This window comes from Lontra canadensis, unplaced genomic scaffold, assembly GCF_010015895.1.
Source record: "Lontra canadensis isolate GAN:19392208 unplaced genomic scaffold, GSC_riverotter_1.0 scaffold17, whole genome shotgun sequence".
NCBI lineage: Eukaryota > Metazoa > Chordata > Mammalia > Carnivora > Mustelidae > Lontra > Lontra canadensis.
Window position 1 is genome coordinate 19,132,390 of NW_022631011.1, and position 27,023 is coordinate 19,159,412.

At 37.8% G+C, this 27,023-nt stretch overlaps 1 protein-coding gene across 8 annotated transcripts in view; it reads left to right on the plus strand.

The window, feature by feature from the left end:
* The first annotated feature begins 3,486 nt into the window (after window positions 1–3,486).
* SS18 (SS18 subunit of BAF chromatin remodeling complex) overlaps window positions 3,487–27,023 on the plus strand; it is an 89,566-nt gene continuing 66,029 nt past the window's right edge. The window contains exons 1-3 of one of the 8 annotated variants that reach the window (XM_032859724.1): window positions 3,487–3,686; window positions 6,775–6,851; window positions 19,564–19,648. In XM_032859724.1, coding sequence (XP_032715615.1) covers window positions 6,775–6,851; window positions 19,564–19,648 — 162 coding nt within the window. In that variant the 5' untranslated portion in view covers window positions 3,487–3,686. Of the gene's footprint in view, window positions 3,687–4,020; window positions 4,195–6,774; window positions 6,852–12,958; window positions 12,978–19,433; window positions 19,457–19,563; window positions 19,649–27,023 lie in introns of those variants that run through there. The other 7 variants (XM_032859730.1, XM_032859732.1, XM_032859728.1 and 4 more) reach the window with 7 other exon arrangements.

Consider the following 27,023-nt stretch of genomic DNA (forward strand, 5'->3'; position numbering starts at 1 on the left):
GAGGAAGCAGGCTCCCTGCGGAGCAGAGAGCCCAATGTGGGGCTCGATCCCAGGATCCTGGACCATGACCTGAGGTGAAGGCAGAGGCTTTAACCCACTGAGCCACCCAGGCACCCTGAAACTTTTTTTTTTTTTAAAGCGGTACTTTCTTATAACATTACATTCCCAAATATATATGATTCAGCTCCTCCTTAATTCATTCAATGTTTGATACTGTAAGAAGAGATGGAAATGCCCTGGATAGACTTTGTTATAGTCTACTTTGAAAAAAATCTTCTGGAGTATTGAAAATAAAGTCTTTTGGGGAGAATTGTGAAAGGTGATTTGTTTTTGCCTAGAATAATGCTGCTGTTCTCCTTTAGTCTTGAAATCTGTGGAAGCCACAACTCAAAATGACTCATCAAATGCCATAGAGACAGTGAGCAGAAATATTTTGAAAGCTACTACCTGAGGGGTTTTGCTCTGAGCCCAATTATGAGCAGACAGGCTTGGTCTATGCCTCCCCATGTATTCAAGGAGTTTATGGCAGCACAGAGACTTTAAATATCAGCAAATTTGATAGACTGGATATTCAATTAATTACAAAACAGTATGTATTAGAGAAATGCTTATATGAACGTCATCTCAATTATCTATACATTTATGATATAATTTTGTGGATTAAGATAATTTTTAATGCCATGATTATAGTTTTACTAAATATTGAGCATATTCCTGAAGCACTTCACTTTATTAGTTTGGTGAAATACATTTAAGAAACACAAATTCATGTAATGCAATTAAAAAAAACTAAAACATTTGAAAAATCAAACATGGGTCATTTTCTTACTTTTGTTAAATGTGTCTGCATTCATTCATTAGTTTGAATAATCAAGAATGAATTTTTCATGCAGATTATTTTACTTATTGTAAACCACTGTATAGGGGCACCTAGGTGGCTCAGTCCATTAACCAGCTGCCTTCAGCTCAGGTCAAAATCCTGGGGTCCTGGGATTGAGCCCTGCATCTGACTCCTTGCTTAGCAGGAAGCCTGCTTCTCCCTCTCCCTCTCCCGCTGCTTGTGTTTCCTCTTGTGCTGTCTCTATCAAATAAATAAGTAAAATCTTAAAAAAAATAAAAATAAACCACTGTATATATTCTATTAGGATTATTCTAAAAAACCTTTTGCCTTGTTATTATATGACCTCAATTCCTTCTTCACATGTCTCCATCTTCATTCCGTTTTCTCCTTAACTAAATACTGGGTACTCTTCATGCTTTTTCTCCCAAATCTGCTACCACTCAGTCTATACTTTGGGATTCCTCTCTCCCCAAAACTAGTGGTCGAACAAGACAGAAAGGAAACTTGAGAGTAACATAGGGTTCCTTTAAAGTTTCTTTTCTTACAGAGATCATTTGATTTCTGGCTGGATCTTTAATGCCCTCCTATTGATGTCATGTGATGGACACAGAAAATAAAGGTATTTTTAAGGCACACATGCCATCACAGAAAAGGCTGCGGTTATTGATGCCTAGTGCCCTAGGCCCCAATCTTCTACTCTGAAGGAAAAAACACCTTGGGCTGACCTGTTACTTATCTTCAGTTAATTTCTTTTCTTATTGTTGGGAAGCTATAATTTAAACAAAGAAGGTACTTATCTTTGGGTACCTCCTTGGAATAGAAGTCTGCTTCGCACTTTTTTTTTTTTTTAAACTGGAATATAGAAATTCAGACAACTATTCCCACTGGTTCATGTTGTTAAGATTTCAGTGCTATCTTCCAAGCAGACACAATTGGGTAGGATCATGTTTCATTTTTCCAACTGAAATATTCCTCTTAACAATTAAGGTAACTTTTTTTTTTTTTTTTTTTTTTTAAAGATTTTATTTATTGGGACGCCTGGGTGGCTCAGTTGGTTGGATGACTGCTTTCAGCTCAGGTCATGATCTCGGAGTCCCGGGATCGAGTCCCGCATTGGGCTCCCAGCTCCACGGGGAGTCTGCTTCTCCCTCTGACCTTCTCCTCACTCATGTTCTCTCTCACTGCCTCTCTTTCAAATAAATAAAATCTTTAAAAGAAAAAGATTTTATTTATTTGACAGAGAGAGATCACAAGTAGGCAGAGAGACAGGCAGAGAGAGAGGGGGGAAGCAGGCTCCCCGCTGAGCCCAGAGCCTGATGTGGGGCTTGATCCCAAGGACCCTGAGATCATGACCCGAGCCAAAGGCAGAGGCTTTAACCCACTGAGCCACCCAGGTGCCCCTAAGGTACCATTTAAAAAAAAAAAAGATTTTAGTTTTAAGTTATCTCTGCTCCCAATGTGGGCTGGAACTCACAACCCTGAGATTGAGTCACATGATCTACCCATTGAGACAGCCAGGTGCCCCAAGGTGCTTTTGTGTAAACATCAAGACATGGATGATGACAGCCAGGTGTTGGACAGTGTGTTAATGGTGGACAAGACTTGGTACCCCCCACCCCCAAGGCTTAGGATAGTGAAACACAAGAATTCTAAGAAAAACTATTATTAGTAGGAGTATGAATTCTCTTCCTTTATTCTTAGGATGGCTTACGTCTTTCCATCCTTTAGATGTCAGTTAAGAGAGAAGTCTTCCCACTCTTACTCATGTGAGTGCCCATCATTCTCTCATTCCTTATTGGCATCTTAATCTTTTTAGACGTTTACATATTTACGTATTTGTTTCTAATCTGTCGGCCTTATCAGAATATAAACTCCATGAGAGCTGGTTCCATGCTCACCTTATTCACAGTCGTATCCTAGGTGTCTTGCATAAAGACTAGCAGACTAGCACACATAATGCAGCCACATTTGCTTAATAAATGAAACTTATGACCTCTTGCAAAGAGCATATATTTGAAACAAAAATTTTTACATGTGCATTTTTATCTTATTTTTTCCAGTTTTATATATAAGCGAAGTGATTGATTTTTGAGTCTCATTACTGTTGGGTCATATTTTACATAAACGTTTCCTTTGTGTTACATGGATGTCCAAATTTAGAGAATAATAATTATTACAACCCCGACCCCCCACACACACACATTACCCACATTTGCCGGTGTTCCTGGCATAATTCGCGAGCTTTGGATTTTTGTTTTGTTTTCTTTCCTCACACTGATTTGATGCCTGGCAGCTCTGACCTAATTTATAAGGCATTAAATGTATAATTGTTTAAGTGTGAAAGTGCACGATCTCAAAACTTAACCCCAAAGATCCACATCAGACGAAATCGACGCACATTTCTGCCAAGGGTTTGTCCCAAGAGTAGAACGACTCTCCAAAGTCTCTCTAGCCAAGTTGGCGGACTGCCCTGAGTACTGGACACAGCCTTCCTTTCTCGATTTGGGGGTCAGGCTTACTTTTCAATTGTTAAAGCACGCCTGTGTGTGCGTGCGAGACTTGGGAACCGTGAGGTGCGCCTTTGGGGCGTAGCCGAGCAGTTTAAACCAGCGAATCCGCGTTCATCTACACCTTCCACCTCTGCTCATCTTGGCAGATGCTCCACGGGTTTGCACGAACTCGCGGGTCCTGACCCTCCTTCCCTTTCCGCGGTGCCCGGACAACCCGGGGCGGCTACTTCTTCCCGGGGACGGGGGGTGAGGATGAAGTTGGAAAAACTGAACCAGAGCTACAGCCGAGCGCCAAAACGCACTTGGAGGGAGTCTTCAGCGCGCAGGAGAAGGAGGCAAGTTGCACCCGCGCGCAAGGGGCGGGCCGGCTCGGGCCGCTCGCATTTCCTGTGACAGGGTCTGCCCCAGCCTCTCCTTCTCCCTCGGCGGCGGGACCATTTCCTGAATCGCTGAAGCGGAGGGAGGACTGGGGCGCGGCTCTACCACTAGCTCAAACGGGAGGGGGGCCGGGGCAGGAAAGGAGGAAGGACGAGAGGTCTGCAAAGAACAGGGCAATGCTGCCAGGGCTGTGGTTCCCGGTAACGCGCCGAAAGAGGACTTCTATGGGCCAGAGGAACTCCTGGAGGCCAGGCCGGCCGGCTCTTCGTCGGGCGCCGGAGCATCCCCCCTCCCCGCGTTCCCGAGGTGGTTCGGCCCGAGAGGCCGGCGTCTCTCCCCCAGTTTGCCGTTCACCCGGAGCGCTCGGGACTTGCCCGTAGTGGTGACGGCGGCAACATGTCTGTGGCGTTCGCAGCCCCGAGGCAGCGAGGCAAGGGGGAGATCACTCCCGCTGCGATTCAGAAGGTGAAGCCTCGCGGGGTCGGGGATGCCAGGCGCATCCTGCCCTTGGGAGCGCACGGGGGGCCAGCCCGAGAGTCGGCCGGGCCGGGGGCGGAGGCGGGCCTTCAGGGAGGCGGTCGTGTGTGGGAACCCGAGCCGCGGGCTGAGCCTGAGTGGGTGGCGGAAGGCGGCGAACCGGTTCTCCCACGGAGTCCTGCGCGCGTTTGGGCTCTTTCCTACAGGCACAAAAGCCCAAGTAACCGCCGCCGGATTTCTCTAGGGATGGGGCGGCGCTCGGGCGGCGGGGCGCGTGCGCCCGGCCGTAGCGGCCGCGCGGGGAAGGGCTGTTTGTCGGAGCCGGCGCCCCCCGCGGCCCCGCGCCTCTCTCCGGAGTTACTTTGGCGTCGCCCCGCCCAGCGCGCCGCGGCTGCTTCGTGCACTCCCGACCTCGGGTTGCGGGAGGCCGAGGGGAAGTCGGAGCGCGGGTCGTCACCCTCCGCCGCGCTGCGCACTTCGGCCGACTTGGGGAGCTCCCGGGAGAACTTGGGGGGACGCTGCAAGAGCCCGAGGGACGGGTGGAGGAGGGCCGTGTGGACTTAGGGGCTACCCTCGGAGTTCCCTTCTCCCTTCCGGATTCTCCTCCTCTCCGTGTACATCTGCAGCGAATACTCATCGAGCGCCTGCTCTGGGTGCTGAGGCTACAGTGGTGAGCCCTGGTCCCTGCCTTCATGGAACTTGGAGTCTCGGGGCGGAGACAATCTGATAATCGTGACCTATTACAGAAGTCGTGATAAATACACGGGGAGGTGCGTCCCTTTTAGAGGGTAGTGCTGCCTCTGTCGCTGCTGTGTTACTGCCTGTTGGGGACACAGAGCTTCTTTATTGTCCGCTATCCCTTGTTGCCTGTGAGCAAGGCAGTCGTCTGAATTTTAGTCAGCCAGACTTTGAAAAGTTACTTGCTAAATTGAGCAGTTTACCTTAAGTATTTCGGTCATGTTGTATACACTGGGATGAGGATGAAAACTGAAGAAAAGTCAACTTTTCGTACTACTCAGGACACCATTGTATGTCCAGCGGATCGTGTTAATGGATTTCTGTTTACTGTCAGGTTTTTTGTAGTGTGGCATTTGACATTTGCCCAACTGTTGCTTTATTTTATGCATAAACCCGCTTGTCAGTGCCTGGAAATGCACTGCGTTCACGTAGTACATTGGGCTAAGTCTGCAGCCTGGCAGACAGCTCCAAGTACATATACGGAAGATGCGTTTCTGGAGGGACTCACTTTTTATTTTTATTTTTGGACTGTGGAAGAGTTCTGTGGTTGGTTGGTTGGTTTCCAAAAAGTTTTTCCTACATACATGTTAAGATATTTGTTATGAGTGATTAATTCAGGAGTTGGCAGATCAATTAGTTTTCATTCTCAGATGAGAAGAGGACTGATTCCAAATTAGGTGCCTTAGTCTACAGTGTGAGAGGTTGCTGTTAGAAATGAGACAGTCTATGGTGAAGTTTGTTAGGTTGAGTAATTGAGGAGATACGTTGTGAAATCATTAGGTTGGACTAATGGATTTTTAAAGACTTTTTTTTTTTTTTTTTGCATCCTATGATTCTATTTAGGAAATAACTGTACTTTTTGGAAGAGCATGTCAGTATATATATTTTTTCCTAGCAAGTGAAGATTGTGATTCATATGTAGGAAGAAAGTCACAATTTGGGTTAAATGGATTTTTGTTTTTAAAAGAGCTACATTAACTAAATTACTGACATAGACTGATTATTGTATTATACTTTATTAAGTCTTGGAAAGGTGAGGCACATTCTGGAGGAGCATCTACTTCTGTCCTTTAACCTTAAGATAAATCTGAGCCCTTGAAATCCCAAGTGATTTGCACAGGATTGGGAAGCTGGCACTCAAACTAACTAACCTTTTCATTGCTACATCAGAACTCTTTACTCAATGCCGCCTTGCTTAAATGAGTTATTTAACCCTTAAAGCCAGTATTGCTCTGAATTGCTTTAAGATGATAGAATGATAAATTGATAAGCTTTTTGTTTTTAAACTTTTGGGACAACTTAATTATAAGGTAAGTTCATAAAGTCTGCAACAAATAATACATGATTAGAAATTATCATGTTTCATTATACTGTATTTGAAGAATCACAGAACCATACTGTGTAACACTTGGAAACTAGCCATCCATCTCCTCAAGCTTCATGGGCTTACATTTTCATGTGTTCATTGTGGGTAAAGACAAAATTTTTCTTTACTGCTGCAAAGCATAAGAATGATGCAGTCAGCTCGGACCCCTACCTCTTAGTTTTAACAGACTAAAGCTTCTATTACAGGTAGTAGAGGTAATAAAATGTTTGAATACAAAAGAAACCCCTCCTGGGCTGCAGGAATAATAATATTCAGAGGGAGAATAATTGGAATAGAGTTACTTGAAAATTGTTGATACTATTCCAGAGGTATAGAATAAGACTTAAAAGACCAGAATAGATTCAATTTCTATATGAATAAACATTTCTAGAAATCTGAAGGATTTTAAAAAATTTTATGTGATGCACTAGATTTATAATAAACTTTTTCTAATTTTATTTCAGATGTTGGATGAAAATAACCATCTTATTCAGTGTATAATGGACTATCAGAATAAAGGAAAGACCTCAGAGTGTTCTCAGTAAGAATGATATGAAAAAATTTTTTGTATTCATTTTTCCATGTTGATTAATTTTTTACTTTTCTTTTTAGTAACAGCTTTAATGAGATATAATTCACATACTGTGCAATTCACCCTTTTTAAATGTACAATTCAAAGCTTTTGGTATATTCATAGAGTTGTGTTATCATCACTTCAATCCATTTTAGAACATTTTCATCATCTGTAAGAGAATCCTGTACCCATTAGCAATCACTTTCCATTCCCACCTCCTAATCCCTCACTCCCTAACAACCTCTAATTTGCTTTCTGTCTGTATAGATTGGCCTGTTGTCGACAATTCATGTAAATGACTTCATATAATCTGTGGTCTTTTTTGACAGAGTTCTTTTCCTTAGCATAATATTTTCCAAGGTTCATCAATATGAAGCATATATCATATGATATATATATAAGCATATATCAGTACTTCCTCCCTATTGCCAAATAATTTTTCAGTGTTTTATTTATACCATGTTTTATTTATCCATCAGTAATGGACATTTGGGTTTTCATTTCTTGGCTGTTATGAATACTTCTGTGATTAGTGTATAATTTTTTGTGTGACTTTTCCTGATTTTTGTAAAAGAAAAATTTGGGCTGTAGTGGATGTCTTTTTTTTCTTTTTTTGATACTTATCCTGCATTGTAAAATAATGACTTCAAATCTCTGTGTAGTCTGATTTGTGGAAGAGTTAGATCGTCACATATGTAGGATATTTAATTACATCCATGTATGTGGTTGAGAAAGCAAAGCTTGTATCTAATAGAGTGTTTATCATTCATAAGAACCAAATTTGTGATTTTGAAATGATATGTTAGAAGTAAATGCTATCCTTAATAGAATTAGGTGTAGTAGAACAAGTTCAATATTTTATCAGAAGTCTCTAGGATAGGGCACCTGATGGCTCAGTTGGTTAAGGGACTGCCCTTGGCTTGGGTCATGATCCCAGGGTTCTGGGATCGAGCCTCGCATTGGGCTCCCTGCTCAGCAGGGAGTCTGCTTCTCCCTTTCCCCCTCCCCTTGCTTGTGCTCTCTCTCTTTCTTCCTCTCTCTCTCTCTCTGGGTGTCAAATTTAAAAAAAAAAAAAAAAAAGTCTGTAGCACTGTCCAGTAGAAATATATTGCAAGCCACATACATAATTTTACATTTGCTGATAGACACATTAAACAAAAGGGAACAGGAGAAATTAATATTAATAATATATTTTATTTAAGCCATTATTTCCAAAATAATATCACTTTAATACATAACTAGTATAAATATATCAAGATAGTTTATATTCTTTTGTTTCATACTTAGTCTTTGAAATCCCTTGTGAGTCTTACACAATAACACATCATTTGAGTTAGCCATATTTCATTCTACTTAGTGGCTACTCTATTGGATAGTGCAACTCTAAAATATTTTATTGTGACCATTGTTTTGAGACACATCTGTCTCTTCTAGAGATCTCACTAGTCTGTCCTCAAGTAGATTTTTCAAGCAACCCTGGGTCTTGCCTCTGCATGCGCTTTCCTGCTGTACTGGACTTTTGCTATCACTTGATTCACGCTTTATCTAATTTTGAGTCTCTCTTGGTTGCTTTGTCTTTTCCCTCTTTGTTTAATAGCATTTTTGAAATGAAAAAGTCGTGTAGGGTCATTGTAAAAAGAAAAAGTATAAAATTTGGTAGATAAAAAGTAAGTCACATTTCACTTTCCACTATTAACGCTTTTCTCCTTTCCTCAGGGGTAACTACTTTTAATAGTTTAGTACCTGTTCAGACATTTCTCTGTGTGTTTACACACATGGCATTCATATCTACATAAGCACATTTAGATAAATGTTTTGTTTTTTAATAGGTTAGAATTTTATAAATGGAATGGCTGGGTCAAAGACCATGCTAAATTGCCAAATTACCCTGGAAGAAGATTGTATCTGTTTGTTTTCTCTCAGCCAGATTTCAGAGCCTTGGTTTCCAACATCCTCTGCCAACATTGAATATTAGTCTTCTTTTAAATTTTTTCCACATCTGGTTGGTGAAAAGTGGTATCTTTTTCTAGAACTTTTTATTTTGAAATAATTTCATTCTTACAAAAAATGTTTTAAAGACAGTATAAGAAATTCCTGAAATTCCTGTATGCACTTCAGTTTCATTTTTCTCCATATCATTCATTTCTTTTCCATATTGTTTCTCTGAAGCATTTGAGAATAAGTTGCAGACATGATTCTCTCTTACCTTTAATTACCTCAGGGTGTAATTTATTAAAATAGGCACAAATTCTTAAATAATCAGAGTGTAATTATTAAAATTAAGAATGCAATACTATAATCTTCAGACTTGTTTAAAATTTTGCTAATTGTCCCATTAACGTATTTCTTCTGGTTTAGGATCCAGTGCAGGATCAGATGTTACATTTGTCACATGCCTTGAGTACACCTTTGATCTGAAATCATTCTTAAGTCTGTTATCTTTCATTGATGTTGAAGAATACATAGCAATTATTTTGTGGGACGTCCCTCATTTTGGGTTTGACTGGTGTTTCCTCTTGATTAGATTCATGTTACGTACTTTCTGCAGGAGCATCACAAATGTCATGGTGTGTCCTTCTCAATGCATTCTCAAGTAGCTGTATGATAGTGATTTGTCCCAGTATTTGTGAGAAATCTTAATCACTTAGTTAAGGCGAGGGCTGCCAGTTTCTCCACTGTGAAGTTACTATTTTTCTCCTTTTAATTCATAGGTATCTTGTTGGGCAGATACCTTGAGACACACATAAGTTGTTCTTCTTGTATTTTTTTTTTTTTTAAGCATTTATTTTAGCATCCATCATCCAGTGTTTCTTATTTCTTGGCTGAAACAATTATTACTGTGGTGGTTGCCAAATGGTGACTAAATCAATCATTCCTTTTATATTTATTTGAAATCCTACTATAAGGAAACCATTTCTCATTCCCTGCCCTCATTCACTCATTCATTTATTTATATGTGAATGGATTTATGTTACTTACTATGTTCTTACTATGTTCATTGGGTTATAATGTTACTTTCTTACTATGTTTATTAGGTTATAATGTTACTTTACCTCCCTCCCTCCCATTTTCCCTCCCCCCTCCTTCCTTCCTTTCTTTCTTTCTTTCTTTAAGTTTTTATTCATTTTTTTGACAGACAACGAGAGAGGAAATATAAGCAGGGGGAGTGGGAGAGGGAGAAGCAGGCTTTCTACTGAGCAGGGAGCCCCTTGCAGGGCTCTTTCCAAGGACCCATCCCAGGACTCATGACCTGAGTCAAAGGCAGATGCTAACAACTGAGATACTCAGGAATCCCTCTGTTTTCTTTTTGAAGTTGTCCTCAGTGTTGACCACTGGAGCCCCTCAAGCTGGCTTTTTGATATGTATCCATTATTTTTTGAACATTTTCTTATTTTCTTGCACCACGGAATGTTCTAGGCTCATCTTGTTCTTTTTCCTGCCCCAGTTTGGAATTACCCTTTTCTTCAAGCCCGGGTTCTTTTTTTAGAGAATGGTATTTAGAAACTTAGGTCTGAGTACCAGGATATTTTCTTTTCTAGTCATTTGTACATTTTGTATTTTATATGATCATTTCCATTACTTTTATGTATATTGTTTCTTTAAGGAGTCATGTCTGTTTATATTTCAGAATATTCTTTAAAAAATTAATTAGCTGATCTATTTCCTTAGTTTAACTATGGATAATCATCAGTGGTAGGGAGATCACTGCCTCAGATCAGCCATGGGATAATAAAAGTTGACAGTCTCTGATTAGAATACTTATTTTCACCTATGGCTTTTTAAACTGCCAGATAGAGCCAAGGATTTTGACATGGTCTGGGTTCAGATTCTTAGAGGACCCAGCAGTACATAGCATGGATAGGACATATTTAGATATAGAATCAGCCTTTCCAACTTGAGTAAACAAAAGATTATACTGTTTTATTCTTTATATTCTTAGTTTGTGTGTGTGTATATATAATCATTTCCCCCTTCTCTGCATATTGGAATAGACCTTATTTTGTCACATATTTGGTGAAGATGGGGTTTAAATTGATTTAGATGGAGTCTTACATTTTGCTCTTCCTGATGGATTCTTAAATTTCTTTCATTCTTAAAGCTCTTTATTCTTTCTTTTTTTAAGTTTTTAGTGTTGGTTTATGAGTAAAGAAAAAAATTCTTCCTCTCAACCTTAAATGTTCTTGTTTCTTCCATTAGGAGAAGGAACAGGAAAATAAAGAAGAGCATCAATAAATGATAGCTATCGGGGAACTGATAGTTCGATTTTAATTAAACAATTCAGTAAGATGTGATAACTTTGCCTAAAACAGTGTATTTTTAATATAAAATAACTTTATGAAAGTAGCATATGAATTGTAGAAAATTAAAAAACACAGATAACATAAAAATGAGATAACAAACACTATATTCTCATCACATAAAGATTTTTCACTGGTAACATCTCTGTATATTGCTGTACCTATCTTTATATATATGTACATATGTTCCCGTTATGCTCAATAAAAATTAACAAATCACTTGTAGAGCTCATATGCACAGATTCTCTTCCCTTTAGATTCTGGTAACATGTGTGAGAATGTATTGTTCTGTTGTAGTGTTTGATTTGAGTATTTTGTTAACTTAAATATTTACTTAAATCAGCCCTTATTTTTTTGTATTTCATCATGAATGTAACTACTTCAGAGTGTACTGTAAGTGGTTTTCATGCAAAAAATTTCTAATCATTATATAGAAGAATGTAGTTTTAAATCTCTAGTTAGGAATATAATTTTTATTCTGTAAATCATATTTCTGTTGTCTTATACATATAATCTTCATAGTTTCTTGGTAAAGGTTTATTGTTAAAAATGAGATCTGACTTTTTTGGTTCATTTTCTAAAAATTTATTTATTATTTTTATTAACATACAATATATTATTTGCCCCAGGGGTACAGATATCTGAATCATCAGGCTTACACACTTCATAGCACTCACCATATTACATACCCTTTCCAGTGTCCATAACCCAACCACCCTCTCCACATCCCCCTCGCCCCAGCTACCCTCAGTTTGTTTTGTGAGATTAAGAGTCTCTTATAGTTTGTCTTCCTCCTGATCCCATGTTGTTTCATTTTTTCTTCCCTACCCTGCAATGCCCCCCACTTTGCCTCAAATTCCTCATATCAGGGAGATCATATGATAATTGTCTTTCTCCAGTTGACTTATTTCGTTCATTATAATACCCTCTAGTTCCGTCCACATCATTGCAAATGGCAACATCTCATTTCTTTTGATGGCTGCATAGTATTCCATTGTATATATATATCACATCTTCTTTATCCATTCATCTGTTGATGGACATCTAGGTTCTTTCCAGAGTTTGGCTATTGTGGACATTGCTGCTATAAACATTCGGGTGCACATGCCCCTTTGGATCACTGCAATTGTATCTTCAGGTTAAATACCCAGTAGTGCGATGGCTGGGTTTTAGGGTAGTTCTATTTTCAACTTTTGAGGAACCTCAGTGCTGTTTTCCAGAGTGGCTACACCAGCTTGCATTCCCACTAACAGTGTAGGAGGGTTCCCCTTTCTCCTCATCCTCGCCAGCATCTGTCATTTCCTGACTTGTTAATTTTAGCCATTCTGACTGGTAAGAGGTGGTATCTCATTGTGGTTTTGATCTGTATTTCCCTGATGCCGAGTGATATGGAGCATTTTTTCATGTGTCTGTTGGCCATCTAGATGTCGTCTTTGCAGAAATGTCTGTTCATGTCTTCTGCCCATTTCTTGATTGGATTATTTGTTCTTTGGGTGTTGAGTTTGATAAGCTCTTTATAGATTTTGGATACTAGCCCTTTATCTGATAATGTCGTTTGCAAATATCTTCTCCTATTCTGTCAGTTGTCTTTTGGTTTTATTGACTGTTTCCTTTGCTGTGCAAAAGCTTTTGATCTTGATGAAATCCCAATAGTTCATTTTTGCCCTTGCTTCCCTTGCCTTTGGTGATGTTTCTAGGAAGAAGTTGCTGCGGCTGAGGTCGAAGAAGTTGCTGCCTGTGTTCTCCTCAAGGATTTTGATGGATTCCTGTCTCACATTGAGGTCTTTCATCCATTGTGAGTCTATTTTTGTGTGTGGTGTAAGGAAATGGTCCAGTTTCATTCTTCTGCATGTGGCTGTCCAATTTTCCCAACACCATTTGTTGCAAAGAGACTGTCTTTTTTCCATTGGACATTCTTTCCTACTTTGTCGAAGATTAGTTGACCATAGAGTTGAGGGTCTATTTCTGGGCTCTCTAACTGTTCCATTGATCTATGTGTCTGTTTTTGTGTCCTTACCATACTGTCTTGATGATGGCAGCTTTTTAATACAGCTTGAAGTCTGGAATTGTGATGTCACCAACTTTGGCTTTCTTTTTCAACATTCCTCTTGCTGTTCGGTGTTTTTTCTCATTCCATATACATTTTAGGATTATTTGTTCCATTTCCTTGAAAAAATTAATGATAGTTTGATAGGGATTGAATTAAATGTGTAGATTGCTTTAGGTAGCATAGACATTTTCACAATATTTGTTCTTCCAATCCATGAGCATGGAACATTTTTCCATTTCTTTGTATCTTCCTCAGTTTCTTTCATGGGTACTTTATAGTTTCCTGAGTACAGATTCTTTGCCTCTTTGGTTAGGTTAATTCCTGGATATGTTACGGTTTTGGGTGCAGTTGTAAATAGGATTGACTCCTTAATTTCCCTTTGTTCTTTCTGGTTGGTGTATAGAAAAGCAGCTGATTTCTGTGCGTTGGATTTAATATTCTGACACTTCACTGAATTCCTGTATGAGTTCTAGCAGTTTTGGACTGGAGTCTTTTGGGTTTTCCACATAAAGTATCATATCATTGGCAAAGAATGAGAGTTTGTATACTTCTTTGCCGATTCAGATGCCTTTAATTTCTTTTTGTTGTCTGATTGCTGAGGCTAGGACTTCTAGTACTATGTTGAATAGCACTGTTGATAGTGGGCATCCCTGCCGTGTTCCTGATCTTAGCGGAAAAGCTCAGTTTTCCCCATTGAGAATGAAATTCGCTGTGGGTTTTTCATAGTTGGCTTTGATGATATTGAGGAATGTACCCTCTATCCCTACACTTTGATCAAGAAAGGATGCTGTACTCTGTCAAATGCTTTTTCAGCATCTACTGAGATTATCATATGTTGTTGTTTTTCTTTATCAATGTATTGTATCACATTGATTGATTTGCGGATGTTGAACCAACCTTGCAGCCCAGGAACAAAATCCCACTTGGTCGTGGTGAATAATCCTTTTAATGTACTGTTGGATCCTATTGACTAGTATTTTGGTGAGAATTTTCACATCTGTGTTCATCAAGGATATTGGTCTGTAATTCTTTTTTTTGATAGGGTTTTTGTCTGGTTTTGGGATCAAGGTAATGCTGGCCTCATAAAATGAGTTTTGAAGTTTTCCTTCTGTTTCTATTTTTTGGAATAGTTTCAGAAGAATAGGTATTAATTCTTCTTTAAATGTTTGTTAGAATTCCCCTGGGAAGCTGTCTGGCCCTGGTCTCTTGTTTGTTGGGAGATTTTTGATGACTGCTTCAATCTCCTTACTGGTTATGGGTCTGTTCAGGTTTTCTATTTATTCCTGGTTCCGTTTTGGTAGTTTATATGTCTCTAGGAATGCATCCATTTCTTCCAGATTGTCAAATTTGCTGGCATATAGTTGCTTATAATATGTTCTTATAATTGTTGGTATTTCTTTGGTGTTGGTTGTGATCTCTTCTCTGTCATTCATGATGTTATTTATTTGGGTCCTTTTCAGCCTTTGCTGTGGCCCAAAGATTTTGAATAGTATGTTTTCATTTTCATTGGTTTCCAAGAATTTTTTGAATTCTTCTTTAACTTCCTGGTTGACCCATTCATTGTTTAGTAGGATGCTCTTTAGCCTCCACGTATTTGGGTTCTTTCCAACTTTCCTCTTTGTGATTGAGTTCTAGTTTCAGAGCATTGTGGTCTGAAAATATTCAGGGAATGATCCCAACCTTTTGGTACCAGTTGAGACCCAATTGTGGCCCAGGATGTGATCTATTCTGGAGAATGTTCCATATGCACTAGAGAAGAATGTGTATTCTGTTGCTTTGGGATGGAGTGTTCTGAATATATCTGTGATGTCCATCTGGTCCAGTGTATCATTTAAGCCCTTTATTTCTTTGTTGATCTTTTGTTTGGATGGATCTGTCTATTTCAGTGTGGGAGGTGTTAAAGTCCCCAACTATTATTGCATTATTGTCAATGTGTTTCTTTGATTTTGTTGTTAATTGGTTTATATAGTTGGCTGCTCCCATGTTAGGGGCATAGATACTTAAAATTGTTAGATCTTCTTTTTGGATAGACCCTTTGAATATGATATAGTGTCCTTCTCTTATTATAGTCTTTGGCTTAAAATCTAATTTATCTGGTATAAGGATTGCCACCAGCTTTCTTTGATGTCCATTAGCATAGTAAATTCTTTTCCACCCCCTCACTTTAAATGTGGAGGTGTCTTTGGGTCTAAAATGAGTTTCTTGCAGACAGCATATTGATGGGTTTTGTTTTTTTAATCCATTGTGATATCCTGTGTCTTTTGATTGGGGAATTTAGCCCATTTACATTCAGGATAACTATTAAAAGATATGAATTTAGTGCCATTGTATTGCCTGTAAGGTGGCTGTTACTGTATATTGTCTCTGTTCCTTTCTGATCTACTACTTTGAGGTTCTCTCTTTGCTTAGAGGACCCCTTTCATAATTTCTTGTAGGGCTGTTTTGGTGCTTGCAGTTTCTTTTAATTTTTGGTTGTCCTTGGAAGCTTTTTCCCTTTCCTTCTATTTTCAGTGATATCTTAGCTGGATATAGTATTCTTGGCTGCATATTTTTCTCATTTAGTGCTCTGAATATATCATGCCAGTTCTTTCTCATCTGCCAAGTCTCTATTGATAAGTCTGCTGCCAATCTAATATTTCTGCCATTATATCTGACAGAGTTCTTGTCCCGAGCTGCTTTCAGGATTTTCTCTTTGTCACTAAGACTAGTAAATTTTACCGTTAGATGATGGGGTGTTGACCTATTTTAATTGATTTTGAGGGGCTTCTCTGTGCCTCTTGGATTTTGATGCTTGTTCCCTTTGCCATATTAGGGAAATTCTCTATTATAATTTGCTCCAGTATACCTTCTTCCCCCCTCTCTCTTTCTTCTTCTGGAATCCCAATTATTCTAATATTGTTTCATCTTATGGTATCACTTATCTCTCGAATTCTCCCCTCATCGTCCAGTAGTTGTTTGTCTCTTTTGCTCAGTTTCTTTATTCCCTGTCATTTGGTCTTCTGTATCACTAATTCTCTCTTCTGCCTCATTTATTCTAGCAATGAGAGCCTCCATTCTTGATTGCACCTCATTAATTCCTTTTTTGACTTCAGCTTGGTTAGATTTTAGTTCTTTTATTTCTCCAGAGAGGGTTTCTCTAATATCCTCCATGCCTTTTTTGAGCCCAGCTAGCACCTTGAGAATTGTCATTCTGAACTCTAGATCTGACATATTTCCAATGTCCGCATTGATAAGGTCCCTAGCCTATGGTACTGCCTCTTGTTCTTTTTTTTTTTGTGGTGAGTTTTTAATGTCTTGTTATTTTTGGATCACTTCTTTTTTTATTCTGTCTCTTGAACTAATAATTTCTAGATGTATCTACTGAAAAACAACTCACTTGACTGTTTGTCCTCCAGAATCTGGCCTCTTCCTCATTTATACTCCAGCATGAATCTTGTAGGTCCTTACAGAGTCATTTCATGGGTCACTCTATGGAGCACACACAGCTCTCAGTCCCTCTGCTCATCATTTTCCCCATGGAAAGGAGTCCACTATAGAGCTCATGACACTGGACCTTCTTCCCCTGGGGGAAATGGCACGGTATCATGATGCAGGAATCGGCTGGGTTTGGAGACTCACACGGCTGTGTGCCAGAGATAGAAACCGGTTCATTTTTTAATTATACCAATAAATTTAAGAGTGGTTATTTGACCTTACTCCAGATAATTGATGTAGTCATTCTTAGTGGAATCTTTGGGAAGTAGAAGTGGAACTGCCTCTCATTTAATAGGTTAATAATTATGGGTATTTTGGAATATCTGCAGTATTTATTAGGAAGTTACCATCATCAAAAGTAAAATGTTTGTATCTGTCCTTATCATATATACTCAGTTTTTTTTTAATATAGACCATTTTAGAAATAATAAACATGTACATTAAAAAAGTAAAAGTATATACAGAATAAAGTTTCTCAGGAAAATATTTCTGTAATATTTGTAGAAGTATCTACTTTTTTTAATCATTTCAGAAGAGTCAGCTGAAGCCAGATTCTTCTGGAATGTTTACTTATTGCTTTTTAGGTGATGTATACGTAGACTTGAATGTGAATATATACTACCTTTTCATTAATATTCATCTTTAAGTCTTGAATGGATCTTAGGAAAACTTATTTGATGAATGCTGTAAAAATAATGCAGATTAAAAAAAAGAAACCCTAATGAAGTTAGAGAAGATAATTTAAGTAGAAGATTTTGGGCTATTGGGAAAATTGGAGTAATTTGAATGGGTTTGTGGATGATTACATGGTATTACTGTAGTAATATTTGTTCTGCTGTGGTTGTATATGGGAATTTCCTTGTTTTTAGGAAATGAAGTGTTGGGAGTAGTGGGATATCATGTCTGTAACTGAGTCAAAAGATTTTGAAGAAAGTGTGTGTGTGCCTGCATGTATGTACATACTGGTGTGTGTGTTTAGAGATGGAGTAAGACAAATGTAGTGAAATGCCAATGATTGGGGAGTGTGGGAGAACGATATTTGGGAATTCTTCATACTATTCTGAAAACTCTTAAGTTTAAAATTATTTCAAAAATTAAAAGTCAAAAAGATTTAGGTTGGGAAATATTTTAAAGTATTCCATAAAAGGAGGCTGTATTTATAGGTATTTAGAACTATAAGGGACTTTGGAGATCTACTTAAACTCCCTTTGTTTTTACAAATGAGGCCTTGAGAGTGTGGCAGATTAGATTTAACAGTATTCTAATGTGGACTTGGTAAGTACTAATCAGCAGGACTAAAATTTTTTCTTGAAGGGTCATGAGGAAGCCACAGTCTCTTAGTAAGATTTGTTATTTTATTTTTGCAGGGTGGTCAGCAAACCTCATATCTGAAAATATATATATATATATATTTTTTTTTTAATATTTTATTTATTTATTTGACACAGAGAGAGAGATCACAAGTAGGTGGAGAGGCAGGCAGAGAGAGAGAGAGAGAGAGAGAGGAGGAAGCAGGCTCCCCACTGAGCAGAGAGTCCAATGTGGGGCTCGATCCCAGGACCCTGGGATCATGACCTGAGCTGAAGGCAGAGGCTTTACACTGAGCCACCCAGGCGCCCCTGGTTTTTTTTTTTTTGTTTTTTTTTTAAGATTTTATTTATTCATTTGACAGACAGAGATCGCAAGTAGTCAGAGAGGCAGGCAGAGAGAGAGAGGAGGAAGCAGGCTCCCCATTGAGCAGAGAGCTCGATGCGGGGCTCGATCCCATGACTGTGGGATCATGACCTGAGCTGAAGGCAGAGGCCTTAACCCACTGAGCTACCCAGGTGCCCCAGGCGCCCCTGTTTTTTAATGTTAATTCTTAATGGTATTAGTCCCCTATCGTATTCTGTCTCATGTAGATGTATGTATGTGTATATAATATATTATAGTATAATATAAACTCGTGTGTGTGTGTGTGTGTGTGTGTGTGTATAAGTGAAGACACCTATTCATTGTTTTCTCTACATGCTGAGCCCTAACAGATGTTTGGTACAACTGCAGCAGGTATCAGTTGTTGCTTACTACTGCTAGAGAAAGAAGAGTTGTGTGATTCCTGCCTCCTTCCTGACATTTTCAGCAGAGCCTGTTGCCTTAACTTGGGTTTGGGGTTTTTGGCGATATGAAAATGGCAGGGTGGAGGGAATAAGCATGTCAATTTTGTTGAATTCCTTCATTCTAGATCTGTTTTTAGATAACACATGTGGTATGTATAGAGCCAGTACATATCTCAGTAATTCCATTTCCTGAGTTGTGCAAATGTCGTGCATGTTACTAACCTTTCTAAACCTCAGTTGCCTCATCTGGTAAAATGGAGAATATAAGTACTTTTAAAGATTTTATTTATTTATTTGACAGAGGAGAGATCACAAGTAGACAGAGAGGCAGGCAGAGAGAGAGAGAGAGGAGAGCAGGCTCCCTGCTGAGCAGAGAGCCCGATGCGAGACTCGATCCCAGGACTCTGAGAACATGACCTGAGCCGAAGGCAGCGGCTTAACCCACTGAGCCACCCAGGCGTCCCGAAAATAAGTACTTTTACCTCATAGCTTGGGTTTGAGGATTGACTGAAATATATGAGTATATAAAACAACTATAGCAATATCTAGCACATGGTAAGATCTGTGTGTTTGTTATTATCTTGGAGTGTTTTTATTATTTGGAATTATTTTGCAGAGGAACTAGGAAAAAATTGATGGGCTATTGATGTTCAGGTAACAGAAATCTTTTATTAAACTTGAGAAATAATTAGAATGCTATTTGTATTTAAGCAGTAGGAAGAAAATTATTTTTAATATTGGTATTTGTTTTGTTTTAATAGGTATCAGCAGATGTTGCATACGAACTTGGTCTACCTTGCTACAATAGCAGATTCTAATCAAAATATGCAGTCTCTTTTACCAGCAGTAAGTACCTTTAAAATAGTGTGAAGTAGACAAAATCTTATATAGAGTTATGTACAGGATAACACATTTTTGTTTAGTGATTTTGAAGTTTTGTTTAGTAAATTCTGCCTTCTGAGAACATCAGGGTATTCTTCTATATGATCTAAAAGCTTCATTGTTTTGTTTTCATATTTAATGTGAGTCGATTCACCTAGAATTGTTTCCCTTCCTGAAGAAGTTATATCCATTCACCCACATCTTCACCCAGCTGCCTACTTACTTACTTATTTTAATTTGTAATTGCACATATAATTTATGAACAAGCATGTAGTATTTCAAAGCAAATCCTAGGCATCATGGTAAATACTTCAGTATGCATCTCTAGCAGAGAAGCAGCAGTATTCCACCCAACAAGAGTAACCAGAGTTTCTTAATGTCTTTATTATACCCAGGCTATCTTCAGTTTTCACTGATTGTCTTAAATCACCCAAGTGTTTAAATGATTTTTTGCTGCAGAATCCAGACAAGGTTCACATGTTGCATTGGTTGATATGTGTTTTAAGTTTCTTGAATCTGTATCAGTTAATCTTTTTTATTCTCCATTTATTTGTTGAAGAACTTGGGTATCTTACATCTGGATTTGGCTAAATGTATCCTCATGGTCCTTTAATGTATTCTTCCATTTTATCTCTTATTTCCTATAAACTGATAATTAGGTAGAGAAGCTTGATTAGAGTTAGATTCAGTTTTGTGTTAAGAATATTTAATTGAGGGGCGCCTGGGTGGCTCAGTGGGTTAAAGCCTCTGCCTTCGGCTCGGGTCATGGTCCCAGGGTCCTGGGATCGAGCCCCACATCAGGCTCTCTGCTCAGTGGGGAGCCTGCTTCCTCCTCTCTCTCTGCCTGCCTCTCTGCCTACTTGTGATCTCTGTCAGTCATAAATAAATTAATCTTAAAAAAAAAATTTAATTGAGGGGCGCCTGGGTGGCACAGTTGGTTGAGTATCCGACTCTTGATCTCAGCTCAGATCATGATCTCAGGGTTGTGAGTTTAACGACTGTGTTGAACTCCACTTAAAAAAGAAAAGGATATTTCATTGGTGGTGCTGTGTTGCCTATTGTATGTATCACATCAGGGGGAATATTTTGGTTGTTCCATTTTTAGTAATGTTAAGATAGATGAATGGTGGGGTGCCTGGGTGGCTCAGTGGGTTAAGCCTCTGCCTTTTTCACTCAGGTCATGATCTCAGGGTCTTGGGATCGAGCCCCATCAGGCTCTCTGCTCAGCAGGGAGCCTGCTTCTCCCTTTCTCTCTGCCTGCCTACTTGTGATCTCCCTCTCTGTCAAATAAATAAATAAAATCTTTCTTTTTTTTTTTAAGAGTTTATTTATTTATCTGACAGAAATCACAAGTAGGCAGAGAGGCAGGTAGAGAGAGAGAAGGGGAAGCAGGCTCCCTGCCAAGGAGAGAGCCTGATGCGAGGCTCCGTCCCAGGACCCCGGGATCATGACCTGAGCCGAAGGCAGAGGCTTAACTCACTGAGCCACCCAGGCGCCCCATAAATAAATAAAACCTTTAAAAAAAAAAAAAAAAGCACTTCTCTCTGGAAATTTAGATTTCTAAAAAAGATTGATAAACAGGATAGGGTGTCTGGTTGGCTCATTCAGTAGAGCATGCAGCTCTTGATTATGAGTTCAGGTCCTAAGTTGGGTGTGAAATCTACCTAAAGAAAAAAGAAGATTGATTGATGGGCACAGATGATACCATCCTGATGACTCTATTATAAATTTCCCCATCAACCTTTCATTTAATGGTTTTAGCAGTCACTGATGCTTGTTGGCCAGATATGTTATATCATATTTGGATCACAAATGAATCTCTAATTTTACAGTTCCTCTTGTATTTGTTAGCTGTACTTCTTTTAAAAAAGAAAAAATCCTTCATCAAGTATTTGGTTATCCTGAGCTAGAGAGTCCCTATATGAGAATCATGATTAAAGGCTGGTTTCTAGCCTCTTAACAGTTTTCAGAATAACAAGTTGGCCCCTAGCAATCTGTGAAGGTGACCAGTGATTTTTTTTTTTATTATTGTCATCTAAACATACACATTTTGTAATTTTAATGTGTCCATTGGAATCTTTTTTTTTTTTTTTTTTTTGATACTTCAGGTTATCTCCACTTTGGTCAGTGAGAGCCTGTTCATTTGGCTGCTGTGTCCATCTGACATGATTCAAGTATTCTTGTATAGCTTCTTTTCTTTCAGGATTTGAGAGACCTGTCAGGCTGACTATATTTTCTGCCCCAGAACTATTCTGCCTCAGCTCTTCTTTTCAGGCAGCACTTTTTCAATGGGAATTGATATTTAGAGAGCACATTTTGGATGTTTGGGGCATTCATTATTGCCGGGTTTTCATTGTTTCTAGGTATTTTTGGTGAACAGAACTAGTAAACACATTTTTTAGAAAAAGAAATAAAGTGTTGAATTAGTGCTATTTCCCTTCAGGAAAGGTTTTTTTCCTTAGCTTTCATTTCATGTATAATCTCTTCCGTCTTATTCTAAAACTCTTGGTATCTTAATGACATTATTATGGTTGTTTATTTGCTTCATACTACTACCTATATAAAGTAATTTCAGTGTAATAATCAAGCTTGCCACTAACAATAAGATGTTTGTCCTTAAGATGTATCCCACTAGGAATATATAATACATTTCTTTTTGACTGTGAAATACTTCATGTGGTTATTGCTTTGAACTTGATTACCAGCTAGGTGGAATTTATTTTTGTGAATGGTGTGAGGAATGGGTTCAGTTTCATTGTTTCCATATGGATAGTTTTCTGTTCCAGCATTATCTATTGGAAAAACAAAATAATAACTTCTCTTTGTTTTGTCATGCCACCTCTATCTATATATATCAAATGTGCATATATATGTGGGTGTCTGATCTCTGTTCTTTCTCACTGGTATGTTGTTACAAATTCCACCGTCTTTTCACACTTGTCATTGTCTTATAAGTCTTGATGTAAGAGAAGTTCTTCTTATGTTTTTCAAAAATATCTTGGCTATTGGTCCTTTGCGTTTCTATATGTCTTAAAACTCAGCATGTCCAACATAATTTGTTTTGATTTTCGTTGAGATTGTCTTGACTCTAAATGAATTTGGGGAGAATTTATATCTTCACAATATTGAGTCTGTCAAATCATGATCATTGCATATATTTTCACTTATTTAATCCTGTAAATACCTTTCAGTGGAGTTTTATGATTTTTCCTGCAGAGGATGTGTACATCTCTCATTGGACTTATTGCTAGGCACTTCATATTTTTTGAGGCTATTTTAAGAGTCTGTTTTTTGAACAAAGTTTTATTTTCTAACTGCATTTGCTATTTACATGGAAATTCAGTTAATACTGAATTTCACAGTCTTCTTCAACTCTTACTGCTAACAGTTTTCCTGTAGATACCTTCTGTTTTCTATATTCACGAACATATTTGTGAATAATGAGTTTTGTTTCTTTCTTGCCGATCCTTACACCTTTTATTTCTTTCTCTTGCCTTACTTCTCTGGCTAGGACCTCCACTACTTTTCCTGAATAGAAGTGGTGATAGAGGACATCTTTATTTTGTTCCTGATCACAAAGGGAAAGCTTTCACTGTTTGACCATTAATAAGTATGATGTTTGCTGTAGGTTTTTGTAGATGCCTTTTATCAGATTGAGGAAGTTCCCTTCTGTTTCTGTTTTGCTAAATAAGAGTTTATATCTTGAATGGATGTTAAGTTTTATTAAATGCTTTTATTGCATCTAATGAGATGATCATAAATTTTTTCTTTTTTAATCTGTTAATGTGAATTACATTGATTTACTTTTTAATGTGCAATCCATCTTGCATTCTTGTAATTAACCTACTTTTTCATGACCCACTTGGTCAGGGTCTTTGCTTTGATTTGGTCATGGTCTCTTAAAAAAATTGCTGTATTCAGTTTGTTAAAATTTTGATCAAGATTTTTATGTCCTGGGGCGCCTGGGTGGCTCAGTGGGTTAAAGCCTCTGCCTTCGGCTCGGGTCATGATCCCAGAGTCCTGGGATCGAGCCCCGCATCGGGCTCTCTGCTCAGCAGGGAGCCTGCTTCCTCCTCTTTCTCTGCCTGTTTCTCTGCCTACTTGTGATCTCCGTCTATCAAATAAATAAATAAAATCTTAAAAAATAAAAAAAAAAAAAGATTTTTATGTCCTTGTTCTTGGGTGTAATCGACCTTTAATTTTTCCCTTCTTAGAATGCTTTCGTCTGAGTTTTATTTTGAGGTTATATTGGTTTTATAAAATGAGTTGGAGAATTCTAGTTTTTCTTACCTGGAATAGTTTGTATGACAGAGTTACTGTTTCTTAAATGATTGGTGTACTTCTTTAGAAAAGCTCTCTGGGTCTGGAGTTTTCTTTGTGAGAAGGCTTGTTACTAACTCAATTTCTTTATTGGTTGTAGCACAATTAATAACATTTTGTGAGTTTCTTATTTTGGTAAATTGTGCTTTTTAGCATTTACTAAATTTTCAGATTTATTGGCATAAAGTTCATGTCCTCAGAATCTGTGGTGATATTTTCTTTTTTATTTTTCACATAGTTTATTTTTATGCCTTCTCTTTTAAAATGTTTTTGATCATTCCTGCCAGTTGTTTATCGTTTTTTTTTTTCCTTGTGTGTGTGTGTGTGTCTTTTCAAAGAATCAGTTTTTGGCTTTGATTTTCACAGTGACAACATTTCCAAAACTTTTTGTTCTCAGAACCACATTAAACTTAAAAATTATTGAGGAAAAATAAAAATTATTGAGGACTCAGGGGTGCGTGGGTGGTTCATTTGGTTAGGCGTCTGCCTTCAGCTCAGGTCATGATCTCAGGGTCCTGGGATTGAGTCCTGCATCAGGCTCCTCACTGCTTCTCCCTCTGCCTGCTGCTCCCCCTGCTTGTGCTGGCTTTCTCTCTGTCAAATAAATAAAATCTTAAAAAAAAATTATTGAGGACTCTGAAGAACTTTATATGGATTATATATATTGATAAATTTGTAAGTTTTCCCAAGTTTTTAAATTAAGACTGAGAAAATTTTTAAAGTAGTTATCAGTTCACTTAGAATGAACAATAATAATAAACCCACTGCATGTTAATGAAATAACATTCTTTAAAGAAAAAAATAACTATATCTTTTATAACAGATTTAGTGATTAAGGAATAGTACTGTTTAGTAATTTTGCAAATTTCTTTTAAATGTCTGACTTAATAGAAAACAGCTGTATTCTCATATCTACTTCTGAATTTAATCTAATGTAGTATGTTTTGGGTCAAATAGAACAAAATCCAGTTTTGCTCAGATATGGAATTGGAAAAGTGAAGACTATATTTTAATAGCCTTTTCAGATTGTTGTACAGTAATCTTCTTTGATAGTACGGAGGATCTCAACAAGTGTTTTTTCTAAAGGTTATTTGCAGTATGGAATCTGAAACAATATTAATAGATTTTTCTTATTCTGGTACATTAAAGTTCATTGTCTCTCCTGTATTTTGGATGGATCTTCTAATCATGCATAATTTTGTAACATGCTTTGGTCATTTGGAAAGTATTAAGTGCATTGAGTTATGTACATCCCTAAATATTGACGTATTTCATTGTATGATACCAAAAACTGCATTTGTTGAAATTGCCACTAGTCTCCTTAGAAGTTAAGTATTGGGATGCTGTCAAACTCAAGACAGTAGATATAAGTTTGCCAAATTCCCAATTCTTGCCTGAAAAGTCAAGTTTAATCATAGGCAGCAAATGCTGTTAGTTGTTTTCCAGGCTTACTGTGTTCGTTTTTGAGCCAATGTCTGCCAGATACCCACGTCTGGATAAGTATAGTTTGTCTACCAATTGTTCTTTCAGTTAAAAATGGTGTTGATCAGCAAGCAACTCAGTCACAGAGTACTTTTATCATACTTTGATATGCAACAGATATATTTATTATTTTCTCATTTTGTCCCAGAATATTTAACTGAGTAATTTTTACTGTTTCATCAAGGACATTCTTAAGTGAAATGATTATTTTTTTAAACTACTAGTCTGGCAATCAATAATACAGTGATTTACTGTAGAGTTTGGTGCCTCGATTCATGCCAAGGCTTTTGCAGTTACACCCACTTACTTTCTTTTGCAGCATTGTTTTAAGTACCAACATGGCATAAAAGTATTGTTATGGAAGTAGTTTGACCTTCTGGACTCTAAAAGAGTCTGGAGGACTGCATTTTGTGAACTAATGCTCTTTTGCATGTTTTTGAGTGTGATTAACTTCTGATCTTGTCTTTATTATTTCCTTTTACTTTCTTTTGTTATATTTTACTGTTCTTTTTCTGAGGTTTTTTTTTTTTTAAAGATTTTATTTATTTATTTGACAGACAGAGATCACAGGCAGGCAGAGAGGCAGGCAGAGAGAGAGAGAGGAGGAAGCAGGCTCCCCGCTGAGCAGAGAGCCTGATGTGGGGCTTGATCCCAGAGCCCTGGGACCATGACCTGAGCTGAAGGCAGAGGCTTTAACCCACTGAGCCACCCAGGCGCCCCTCTTTTTGTGAGTTTTGAGATGAATGCCTACTTTATCAGTTTTCATTTTTTAATGCTAATAATATTCATTTAAGGGAATAAATTTCTCCCTAGTCACCATTCTGATATGTAGTATATTCATATTTATTCAGTTCCAAATATTTTCTAATTTCCAGTGTTAAATTTGCTTTATACATGGGTTGATAAGCACACTTTTTAGTTTCCAAACATATGGAAATTTTGTCATTTTTTTATTTCCAGTGTTAAATTTGCTTTATACATGGGTTGATAAGCACACTTTTTAGTTTCCAAACATATGGAAATGTTGTCATTTTTTTATTAATGTTTTCTGCCTTTATTGCATGTGGTTACGTAACATTTTATATGATTTAGTTCTCTGGAATTCTTGGAGATTTGTTTTATGTTGCAGCATACGGTGACTTTTTACTGATGTTCTATGTATACTTATAAAGAGTATGTATTCTTTAGCACCTGGATGCCTGTATATGCTTATTGGATCAAGTGTGATGATCTTGCCTGAATGCCCTATAGCTTTACTGGTGTTGATTAACCATTCTGATGCTTTGTTTGTTCTATCAGTTACTGAGAGATGTTTATTTAAAATATAGGGATTGTCTCTTTTTCCTTGTAACTTTTCCAAGTTTTTGGTTAATATCACATTTTGAGGCATTGTTAGTAAGTACATACATATTTTAGAATATTACAGCTCTGGTTTTTTGTAACATTGTCATTTATGAAGTATTCTCCTCTCTGTGTAATAATGCATTTGGTCATAGTGTTTAATTACCTGATATTAGAGTAACTCAGTTGGTCTTCT